We start from the raw sequence: 12237 nt of genomic DNA, 5'->3' as shown, positions 1-12237 counted from the left end.
ACATTACCCAGCAATATCATTGAAGGAGAAAAGGTGAGGCCTTTAATCCCAGGAACACCATACCTACCATCAAACATGGTTGTGGTAGTAATATGCTCTGGGCTTGTTTTGCTGCCAATGGTAGTGGTGCTTTACAGAGAGTAAATGGGACAATGAAAAAGGAGGATTACCTCCAAATTCTTCAGGACAACCTAAAATCAAATCATCAGCCCGGAGATTGGGTCTTGGGCACAGTTGGGTGTTCCAACATGACAATGACCTCAAACACACGTCAACAGTGGTAAAGGGATGGCTAAATCAGGCTAGAAAATGAAGGTTTTGGAATGGCCTTCCCAAAGTCCTGACTTAAATGTGTGGACAATGCTGAAGAAACAAGTCCAAATCAGAAAACCAACTAATTTAGCTGAACTGCACCAATTTGAGGCTTCACGGTGGCAGAGGGGTTAGTGCGTCTGCCTCACAATACGAAGTTCCTGCAGTCCTGGGTTCAAATCCAGGCTCGGGATCTTTCTGTGTGGAGTTTGCATGTTCTCCCCGTGAATGCGTGGGTTCCCTCCGGGTATTCCGGCTTCCTCCCACTTCCAAAGACATGCACCTGGGGATAGGTTGATTGGCAACACTAAATTGGCCCTAGTGGGTGAATGTGAGTGTGAATGTTGTCTGTCTATCTGTGTTGGCCCTGCGATGAGATGGCGACTTGTCCAGGGTGTACCCCGCCTTCCGCCCGATTGTAGCTGAGATAGGCGCCAGCGCCCCCCGCGACCCCAAAAAGGGAATAAGCGGTAGAAAATGGATGGATGCACCAATTTGGTCATGAGGAGTGGTCAAAAATTCAACCATAAGCTTGCCAGAAGCTTGTGGATGGCTACCAAAAGCACCTTATTGCAGTGAAACTTGCCAAGGGACCAAATGTGCTGGGTCAAAAGTATATATACAACTTATCTTAATATTTGCTTATATTAACATTGCTGTATGTATACTTTTGACCCAGCACATTTGGTCAGATTTTCAGTAGACCCATAATAAATTGATAAAAGAACCAAACTTCATGAATGTTTTTTTTTTTTGTGACCAACAAGTATGTGATGCAATCACTTTATCACAAAAAAAAAAATAGTTGTAGAAATTATTGGAAAGTCAAGACATATATACAGCACAGACCAAAAGTTAAGACACACCTTCACATTTCATTTTATTAGTGATTCCCAAAGGCCAAAAAAAGTCTGCGGGCTATAGAGCGTTTTCCGTTCGGACTCCAGTACCCTGGAATGCCCTCCCGGTAACAGTTCGAGATGCCACCTCAGTAGAAGCATTTAAGTCTCACCTTAAAACTCATTTGTATACTCTAGCCTTTAAATAGACTCCCTTTTTAGACCAGTTGATCTGCCGTTTCTTTTCTTTTTCTCCTATGTCCCACTCTCCCTTGTGGAGGGGGTCCGGTCCGATCCGGTGGCCATGTACTGCTTGCCTGTGTATCGGCCGGGGACATCTCTGCGCTGCTGATCCGCCTCCGCTTGGGATGGTTTCATGCTGGCTCCGCTGTGAACGGGACTCTCGCTGCTGTGTTGGATCCGCTTTGGACTGGACTCTCGCGACTGTGTTGGATCCATTATGGATTGAACTTTCACAGTATCATGTTAGACCCGCTCGACATCCATTGCGTTCCTCCTCTCCAAGGTTCTCATAGTCATCATTGTCACCGACGTCCCACTGGGTGTGAGTTTTCCTTGCCCTTACGTGGGCCTACCGAGGATGTCGTAGTGGTTTGTGCAGCCCTTTGAGACACTAGTGATTTAGGGCTATATAAGTAAACATTGATTGATTGATTGATTTCAATGCATTTTCTTTATTTTCATGACTATTTACATTGTAGATTGTCACTGAAGGCATCAAAACTATGACACCTGTGAAGTGAAAACCATTTAAGGTGACTACCTCTTGGAGCTCATAGAGAGAATCCCAAGAGTGTTTAAAGTAGTAATCAGAGCAAAGGGTGGCTATTTTGAAGAAACTAGAATGTGAAACATGTTCTCGGTTATTTCACTTTTTTGTGTTAAGTACATAACTCCACATGTGTTCATTCATAGTTTTGAGGCCTTCAGTGACAATCTGCAATATATTTAGTCTTGAAAACAAAGAAAATGCATTGAATGAGAAGGTGTGTCCAAACTGTTTGGCCTTTACCGTATATTTACTTGCAATGTGTATGTAAAACATTGGGAGGGTTTTGAAGTTGTTTTAGAGGCTTTGTAAGGCTACAAAGATGACTCCCATAGCCGCATTTTCCAAGCGTTTATCATTAAAAATCCTACAAAAAAAAAAAATATGTGTGTTCTTGTCTTTCAGAATGATTGTGAACGATAGGCAGCATTCCAAAAAAAGTGCGGTTCCTCTGAGTAGATGATCCATACCTCCACCTCCTCACCCTCCTTAATCTCTTTTGGGGCATCAGCAGGAGGAGGCATCCTGACATCAGTGAAGGGCACTTGGCGTTCTGGTTGCCAACTAAAATCAAGGTAATTATCACGAAACACAATCGTTAAAAAATTGTTTTTAAATAAAAAGGGACATTTATTGCAGAGGGAGCGCAAATACTTACTTGTTCTCAAAAGCAATGGTGAGTGAATCATTGTGAATATCTTTCACTAAGCCCTTTTAAAACAGAAAGAGACAAGAATATTGTAAGTTATTCAACAAGAACATTAAAAACAAACACACATAACTGACAGAAGATTTAAATCATACACAACTAGCTGATAAAAAACACCACGTGGGATGTTTAAATGAAGGCATTATTTGAATGAAATTTACCCTTCATTTTATATTGGTGTGATCAAAAAACCTGAAATAGTGATTACCGTATTTTCCGGATTATAAATCGCAGTTTTTTTCATAGTTTGGCCGGGGGTTAGACTTATACTCTCGAGCAGGGGTCGGGAACCTTTTTGGCTGAGAGAGCCATGAAAGCCAAATATTTCAAAATGTATTTCCGTGAGAGCCATATCATATTTTTTAAGACTCAATACAACTAAATGCGTGCATTTTTAAGTAAGACCAACATTTTTAAGAGTATAATAATTATCTTATTATTTTTAATAACATTGTTATTCTGAAGCTAACCAATAATAAATAAAATGTCATGTATGTTGATCATGTTTTTGTTTGGCCATGTGCTGTTTGTCCTTTGGACTCTTTAGGTTCCTGTTTTTTTCCACTCCCTTGTCTGGTTTCCTTCCATCCATCCATTTCCTACCGATTATTCCCTTTCGGAGCCGCGGGGGGCGCTGGCGCCTATCTCAGCTACAATCGGGCGGAAGGCGGAGTACACCCTGGACAAGTCGCTACCTCATCGCAGGGCCAACACAGATAGACAGACAACATTCACACTCACATTCACACACTACGGCCAATTTAGTGTTGCCAATCAACCTATCCCCAGGTGCATGTCTTTGGAAGTGGAAGGAAGCCGGAGTACCCGGAGGGAACCCACGCATTCACGGGGAGAACATGCAAACTCCACACAGAAAGATCCCGAGCCTGGATTTGAACCCAGGACTGCAGGACCTTCGTATTGTGAGGCAGACGCACTAACCCCTCTGCCACCGTGAAGCTGTCTGGTTTCCTTGGTTACTCATTTTGTCCACCTGTCTCTGGTGGACAAAATGCCCGCTCACCTGCTTCCCGAGCACTAATCAGAGGCAGCATTTAAGCTTGTCTTTGCCAGTCAGTCGCCCTGGCGTCAATGTGATCTTTTCTTGCTCTGTGCCGACTTGTTTCATGCCTTGCCATAGTTTCGTGCTTCATGCCATGCCAAGTAAGTTTTGTTTGATTTATGTTCATAGTCTGTTTATGCGTTAGCTTTCTTCCTTAGCCCAAGTTGTGCCTCCGCTGTGAGCGATTTTTGTTTGTATCTTTTTTTAGTTTAAATTAAGTCATGTTTTTACCTAAATGACATCTAGCATTACACATGCTTGTATTATCATTAAACACATTTAACTTGTTAACAAAAACGTCTCTTTTATAAATAAATAAATATAAATGAAATATATGAATGAGGTAGATCCCCTCGATTTGGTCAATTGAAAAGTAGCTCGCTTGCAGAAAAGGTGTGGGCACTCCTGCTCTAGTGCGACTTATATGTTTTTTTTCATTCTTTATTGTGCATTTTCGGCCGGTGCGACTTATACATCGGGGCCACTTATAATCCGAAAAATACGGTACATTTTTATTTTTTACTTGTTCCCAAAATATAACTGAAGAACATTTTTTTTTAATTTGGGCTGCACACAAAAACCCCAAAAATTGGATCTGAGTGAACAACTCGATCGCTAATCTTGACGTGAAGATAGCTTTACCACAATTCCAAGTTGACGAAATTTCGACAGAAAAACTTTTTGATGGACTTCACCTTCAACTCCTGCCTCCTAAATAAAACATCTCCACATGGTGACTTTGAAACGAATAGTATCATAAGACAACAGTGGGATGCAACATCGGAGGCTACAAAACTACTGCAAAATATCAGCTATCAGTAGATATCTCGCCAAAGTGAGGATGAAGGGCTACTGCGATGGCGTTCGGAGGATCCTCCAGGCTCGGTGAGTACTTTAATCTACAGTAGAACACGCTCAAAAAAGGTGACTATATTATTTCATGTTTAGATAACTAATAATGTAAAAAAATGTATTCATGTTGTAAATAGTTCTCGATGCCCCAACTATGAAAATAATTGCTTTATTAATAATAATCGTACTTTGTGGAAAAATGTCAGTACCAATTAACCGCGATAAACAAGGGATAGCCATAGTTCAAGACACTGTACGGATAAAACATACTTTGTGTTATGATAGCAGCTTATATGATTAACATTCAACACTAGGGCGAGGTCGTAGGGTTGTACGCTATACCGGTATTAGTAATACGAGAGAAAGAAGGTGGTAACAAATCAAGGCAGAATTAATTCCCCAAAAAAACAGCAGGGGGTCCATCGTCTGGCGGTGGTTTTGTGCTAAACTGAAGTTTCATGATCTTGGCTGTATATCGATTTGCACATCAGATTGACTCTCTATCTCATCCACAGTCTGGAGTGCAGCTGACGCTGGTCAATCCAACACACCTGAGGTTGATTAGAGTGCCTTTATTAACTGGGTGCTTACGGCCCGTAAGCGCCGGTACTTTGTGGTTACTGCTGTTCCTCACGCATGACTGTCACTCTCGTTTCACTTGCTAAACCCTCGTCTTTTGCTCGTGCATCTTACAGGTTTGCCTGTTTACTTAGCTCCGACTAGCGCTTTCAGTTTACTATTTTGTGTTTCTGTTTTACTTCATTCTTGAAGTATGTTTCCTAGCCTCGCCTAGAGATTTGTTTTTGTACTTTACTATTTTGTTTTTTTATCTTATCCGTCAATATTATTCCTAGTCTTTACTAGCGCTTTTGGTTTAGTTTTTGTATTTAAGTCGTTTTTATGGTGTGTTTTTGTGCTCCACCATCGCTTTATGTTTTTTGTGGCTACATCCTCCTTTCGCCCAGAATAAAAGAAGAACTTTTTGTCTACGAACAAACCGTCTCTGCATCCTTGGGTTCCATCTAATTCTGCGCCTAACAGGTTTGGCTTCAAAGCGGGAATATGTCCCACTCTCCCCTGTGGAGGGGGTCCGGTCCGATCCGGTGGCCATGTACTGCTTGCCTGTGTATCGGCTGGGGACATCTCTGCGCTGCTGATCCGCCTCCGCTTGGGATGGTTTCCTGCTGGCTCCGCTGTGAACGGGACTCTCGCGACTGTGTTGGATCCATTGTGGATTGAACTTTCACAGTATCATGTTAGACCCGCTCGACATCCATTGCTTTCCTCCTCTCTAAGGTTCTCATAGTCATTATTGTCACCGACGTCCCACTGGGTGTGAGTTTTCCTTGCCCTTATGTGGGCCTACCGAGGATGTCGTGGTGGTTTGTGCAGCCCTTTGAGACACTAGTGATTTAGGGCTATATAAGTAAACATTGATTGATTGATTGATTGATTTCTTCGGCAGAAGCGTTTCTATAGAAAGTAGCACCACTGCTAATTTGTAGCATCATTTGAAAAGTCACTCGCTAGAGAATGAAGAATGCTTGAAACTAGGGCTGAGCGATATAGCCTTTCTTTAATATCTCAATATTTTTAGGCTATATCGCGATAATATATCTCTATATTTTGCCTTAGCCTTGAATGAACACCTGATGCATATAATCACAGCAGTTTGATGATTCTATGTATCTACATTAAAAAAAAAATTCTTCATACTGCATTAACATATGCTACATTTAAACTTTAATGCAGAGAAGGAAATCACAACTAAGTCAATTGACCAAAACTGCATATGTTAAACAGTTATTAAGCAGTGGCACAAACATTCATGTCATTACCAAAACAGAAAGTGCAAGATTGTCAGAGACATTTTAAGTGCCAAATAAAAATAAGCTGCATAATAGGAAATCAAATAGTATTGGTCCTTAGGTTACTACGGACGTTATTAAACTCTGCTGTTGACTATTTTTTTTCATACGGTGTTGATCTGGAAAAATGGGCGTGTGGCAGCGAACGGAGATGTTGACATGCAGTTTCAAACACTCTTTTCAAATGATGCTACATATTAGCAGTAATGCTACTTTTGGTAACAACGCTTTTGGCCCACACTTAACAAATTACGGTTGTGTGTTCGACATATTCCTACTTGAAGCCAAACCACCGCCGGACGATGGATCACCTGACGTTTTTCTTGGGAATTAATTCTACCTTATTCGCACTCTCTCTCTCGTATTACCACTCGCACGGCTCTGCTAGCATCACAGCTAACGTGACCCATGCTGCTACCTCTCTGCTCTACGAGGGCGTATACGTATGTGACGTGTGTAGGAAGGTGCGCTTGTCTTTGAGAAGGAGAGACAGGAAAGAGCGAGAAACGCCTGTAGTGTAATGCCAGCAGCTGAAAGCAACTGCGTGAGAACATATACTCGAATATCACCATATAGTTCTTTTTTACATCGCACAAAGACAACTCGCAATATATCGTGTATATCGATATATTGCCCAGCCCTACTTGAAACTGCATGTCACCATCTCTGTTCGGCGCCACACCCACAAAATGCCGAAGCAACTATTTCCAGATCAACACCGCAGGACATACACTATTTGATATGCAGCTCATTTTTATGTGACACTCATTGAAATATCTTGTGTGACATCATGCACAAAAGTGCACTTTATTTGTTTTAAACTATTGTAGATGTCTGTACAAAAAGTGCACCTTGATCTTAGTGACATCATGCACAAAAGTGTGCTAATAGCGTGTTTTAAAATGTCTCTGACAATCTTGCACTTTCTGTTTTGAAATGACACAATCTTGCACTTTCTGTTTTGAAATGACACAATCTTGCACTTTCTGTTTTGAAATGACATGAATGTTTGTGCCACTGCTTAATAAATGTTTAGTAAATACAGTTTTGGTCAATTGACTTAGTTGTGAATTCCCTCTCTGCATGAAAGTTTAAAAGTAGCATATAATAATGCAGTATGAAGCATAGAATCATCATACTGCTGTGATTGTATGCATCAAGTGTTCGTTCAAGGCCAAGGCAAAATATCGCAATATGCATCGTGTATCGGGATATGGCTTAAAAATATTGAGATATTTAAAAAAGGCCATATTGCCCAGCCCTATAGACTATATCGATATATTGCCCAGCCCTAGTTGCGACATTGTTTGTCAACACTGTCTGCTCTCATTTTCTTGCACATTTGACAAATTTGACCCTGTGCTGTTCTGTGTACCTACACTCTGTCCTCCTCCTGTCTAGGCCTGGTGTGTGTGCGTGTGTGGTACACAGAACATCAATTTCCACACTTCTATATTCCATCTATATTCCACATTTTATATGTAATAGAAATGTGTAGGGGGGTGTATGGTGTGTGTGGTCATTAAATATGTATTCTGATATATGTTCTTCATAGTGGGGGCCCTTAGGGAGACTTTAGGTTGTGTTTGTTCACTTTTGTCTAAAAGCGCCAAATTTGGCACAGGTGTAGCTCAGGGCGTACTTAAATGATTTGGCTAGGGCGCCCGCGCTGGTGACCTTTGGGGTCGCCACAGCGGCTGATCCAACATGGCCACCACCTGAAAACGCTTTTGCCTCTACATTTGAACCGGATGAGCTACAAATCCAAACTTGGTGTCTATTTAATGTGTTTTGACAATTACAAATGTGATGGAAAAGTCATCTTTATGATTAGGTATGTCTGGACACCTAATTAGCATATTTCCAAGATGGCGGCTATGTAAAAATTAGGTGTACCTTAACTTTTGATACTTTTGGCAAACTATTTCAGGTTTTTTGAGCATCTGGAACACACTGGAATGATCAGATTTATGATAATTTATTTATTAGAGCCCTTTAATTTCCATATTAACAACTGAGCCATTATATAACAAAATGTATTGCACATATATTTCAACACAGAAAGAATGTAAAGCTACAGATATATTTCATTGTAATATTAGTAAAAGTAAAGAAAGTCAGTGTTCTTTCTCTACTTTGTTTCTGTTTCAAAAGAAACAGAAACCTAAAAGTAGAGAAATCACTTTAATAAGTAGAACACTTGGATGCACAATTTTTTTAGTGTGATTTGTTTTTAAATGTCATTGCTCAAAAAATAATGAATCAAAATCCAAAATTAAGGCTCCAATTATTATATAATCTCAAATATTCCACCTAAAAAAGTTATTGGGTGAAAATATTCCATATTTTTTGTTTTTTCCTTTTTTTCTCTCTCTAATGTTGATCTAGAGATTTAAAACTTGCATAATAATAAAAATTATAATACTGAATAATGACACGTTTCCTGCTGGCTCCACTATGGACGGGACTCTCGCTACTGTGTTGGATCCACTTTGGTCTGGACCAGGGGTCGGGAACCTTTTTGGCTGAGGGAGCCACAAGGCCAAATATTTTAAAATGTATTTCCGTAAGAGCCATATAATATTTTTTTTAACACTGAACACAAATAAATGCGTGCATTTTTAAGTAAGACAAAAATTTCTAGAGTAGGTCTCTTATTCTTTGTAATAACATTGTTATTCTGAAGCTAACTGTGGAGGGAGCGTGGCCTGCCTGCCTGCAGTGAACTGGGGTGTGCCAGGACCGGCCTCTGAATAAGCGACAGGTGCGTAAATGGCCGACCTGGGCGTTATCTAATCACCTGTTGCTCTGTTATAAACAGCAGCCAGGAGGAGAAACGGGGTTGGGGCTGGAGCCAGAGCGCGAGCAAAAACGAAACAGAAAAAGACAATTGCTGGAAAGCAACTGAGAGACTTATTGAAAAAATAATACAATATTGTAACCCTGAAACTGGCTCTCATGTCGGTGCTTGGTGGTCTGAAGTAACCCCAGGAGGGCAAGCCCCACACTAACCGATAATAAATTAATAACTTCTTACCATTAACGCAACTTTCTTGAACAGGTGCGGTAGAAATTGGATGGATGGATTAAAAATGCATGAGAATGTTTTATATCCATCCATCCATTTTTCTACCGCTTATTCCCTTCCGGGGTCGCGGGGGGCGCTGGCGCCTATCTCAGCTACAATCGGGCGGAAGGCGGGGTACACCCTGGACAAGTCGCCACCTCATCGCAGGGCCAACACAGATAGACAGACAACATTCACACTCACATTCACACACTAGGGCCAATTTAGTGTTGCCAATCAACCTATCCCCAGGTGCATGTCTTTGGAAGTGGGAGGAAGCCGGAGTACCCGAAGGGAACCCACGCATTCACGGGGAGAACATGCAAACTCCACACAGAAAGATCCCGAGCCTGGATTTGAACCCAGGACTGCAGGACCTTCGTATTGTGAGGCAGACGCACTAACCCCTCTGCCACCGTGAAGCCCCAATGTTTTATATTTTGAACATTATTTTTAACACTGTGATTACAAGTGGAATTATTCATTATTTATTGTGTTAAGCAATGCCAGCTCAGATTTATCCGAGAGCCGGATGCAGTCATCAAAAGAGCCACATCTGGCTCTAGAGCCATAGGTTCCCTACCCCTGGTCTGGACTCTCACGGTTGTGTTGGATCCACTATGGATTGAACTTTCACAGAATCATGTTAGACCCGCTCGACATCCATTGCTTTCGGTCCCCTGGGGGGGGCACATATACAGTCCTCTCCAAGGTTTCTAATAGTCATCATTGTCACTGGCACTGACGTCCCAATGGGATGAGTTTTCCTTGCCCTTAAGTGGGCTCTACAGAGGATGTCGTTGTGGTTTGTGCAGCCCTTTGAGACACTGGTAATTTGGGGCTATATAAATAAACATTGATTGATTGTTTAACAAATTAGCTGGGGGCCACATATGGCCCTCGGGCCGCACTTTGGACACGCCTGCAATAATGGCTCGTCGGACCTGAAAAAAGATCAGATGGAAATACAGTAGGGTAAGAAGAAAGTGCCTTTAAGCGGACTAGAAATAGCATTTAAGGTTTCAGTATCAGGCAGCCACCCTTCTTCCGTCAGCTGCTCATGACTGACAAGGAACAACTGGCTCATAGCAACACCAAAAAAAAAAACAAAAAAAAAATAGCTTCGGCATGAAGAAGTATCAAATTATAGACGACAATGGCGGCGGGAGAGCGCTTCAACTTCACTCACTGGGCTCCTTGTTGAGCGTTAATGCTTCATTTATATTATAATAAACACGATTTTAAGCAGCAACACGTCGAAACTCTCTGTGACGTCATTCCGTGACGTCACCTAATAAGTTAAGTAACTAAAACATGTACTTAAAAAAAAAAAAAAAAAAACGTCCACAATGGGTTACGCGACGGCATTATTACACTATTATTACTATTATTTGTTTTAATATACAATATTAAATGACGTTATTATGTGGAGAAGAAGTGGCGACGACTAGCTTAGCCGGCTAGCTGTTGCTAGCGCGGCTAACAGGGGTTACTAGCCGGCGCTCGGGCGGCTTAGACGTCGTCTGGAAGCGCGGGCACCTTCCAGGATGTCCCGGCTAAGACGTGGTTATCCGCGGCCACGATAAGAGCGCGATAAGGCAGTATTTACCTTGTAATAAGCTCCGTTGGAGCCTCGGACCTCCACCTCCAGTTCCTCCATGTTGGACGCGCAAAGGATGCTGGGACGACAGGTGCCGCTTAAAGCGCCAACGAGGTTTATTTCACCTCCTTGCTCTTTGGCAGCACTTTTACTACCTCTTTTGCACCTCAATACTCAAATATTAATAAACAACAGGAGATATGTGTCGATAGATAAGGGCTAGTTGCAGGGGTGTTGAAGTAAAAGAGTTTTAAAAAGTTAAATAATTTAGACTTCCTCTCTTCCCCGGACATGTCCTCTTTTGCGAGGCTGTCCGGGTTGTCTGGGCGGGGTTTCTTAAAGGGCTACTGAAACCCACTACTACCGACCACGCAGTCTGATAGTTTATACATCAATGATGAAATATTAACATTGCAACACATGCCAATACTGCAAGTTTAGTTTACTAAATTGCAATTTTAAATTTCGCGCGAAAGTATCATGCTAAAACATCGCGGTATGATGACGCGTGCGAGTGACGTCACGCATTGTAGAGGACATTTTGGTCCAGCACCGTTCACAGCTATAAATCGTCTCTTTTCATCTCATAATTACACAGTATTATGGACATCTGTGTTGCTTACTCTTTTGCAATTTGTTCAATTTATAATGGAGACGTCAAAGAAGAAAGCTGTAGGTGGGAAGCGGTGTATTGCGGCCGCCTTTAGCATCACAAACACAGCCGGTGTTTCCTTGTTTACATTCCCGAAAGATGACGGTGAAGCTTTACTATGGAACAGAGCGGTCAAACGAACATGGTTCCCTGCCAGATTTTACCGGCGATGACAGACATGGCACAAAGATGTATGGATAACCTGCAGATGCATTTGCAACGATAAAGTCAACGAAATCACAAAGGTGAGTTTTGTTGTTGACTTTTGTTCTAATCAGACATATTTGGTTGCGGCGTGACTGCCAGCTAATCTATGCTAACATGCTACGTAAATCAATGCTTACATGCTATTTACCGGCGGTGCTAAGGCAGACATGGCACAGAGATGTATGGATAACCTGCAGATACATTTGCAACGATAAAGTCAACGAAATCACAAAGGTGAGTTTTGTTGATGTTGACTGCCAGCTAATCGATGCTAACAT

General features: G+C 41.7%; 1 protein-coding gene across 6 annotated transcripts in view; it reads right to left on the bottom strand.

Moving 5' to 3' along the window:
- fxr1 (FMR1 autosomal homolog 1) overlaps nucleotides 1-11256 on the bottom strand; it is a 38475-nt gene extending 27219 nt beyond the window's left edge. For 5 of the 6 annotated variants that reach the window (XM_061883842.1, XM_061883846.1, XM_061883844.1 and 2 more), the window contains exons 1-3: nucleotides 11110-11255; nucleotides 2600-2652; nucleotides 2412-2505 (exon numbers count right to left, since the gene is read on the bottom strand). In XM_061883842.1, the coding sequence (XP_061739826.1) occupies nucleotides 2412-2505; nucleotides 2600-2652; nucleotides 11110-11160 (198 nt within the window). In that variant the 5' untranslated portion in view covers nucleotides 11161-11255. Of the gene's footprint in view, nucleotides 1-2411; nucleotides 2506-2599; nucleotides 2653-11109 lie in introns of all 6 variants that reach the window. The other variant, XM_061883843.1, reaches the window with a different exon arrangement.
- Between the last annotated feature and the right edge of the window lie 981 nt (nucleotides 11257-12237).

The sequence above is a fragment of the Nerophis ophidion genome, linkage group LG22 (genome assembly GCF_033978795.1).
Source record: "Nerophis ophidion isolate RoL-2023_Sa linkage group LG22, RoL_Noph_v1.0, whole genome shotgun sequence".
NCBI classification, from domain to species: Eukaryota; Metazoa; Chordata; class Actinopteri; order Syngnathiformes; family Syngnathidae; genus Nerophis; species Nerophis ophidion.
This window is presented reverse-complemented; position numbering and strand designations above follow the sequence as displayed.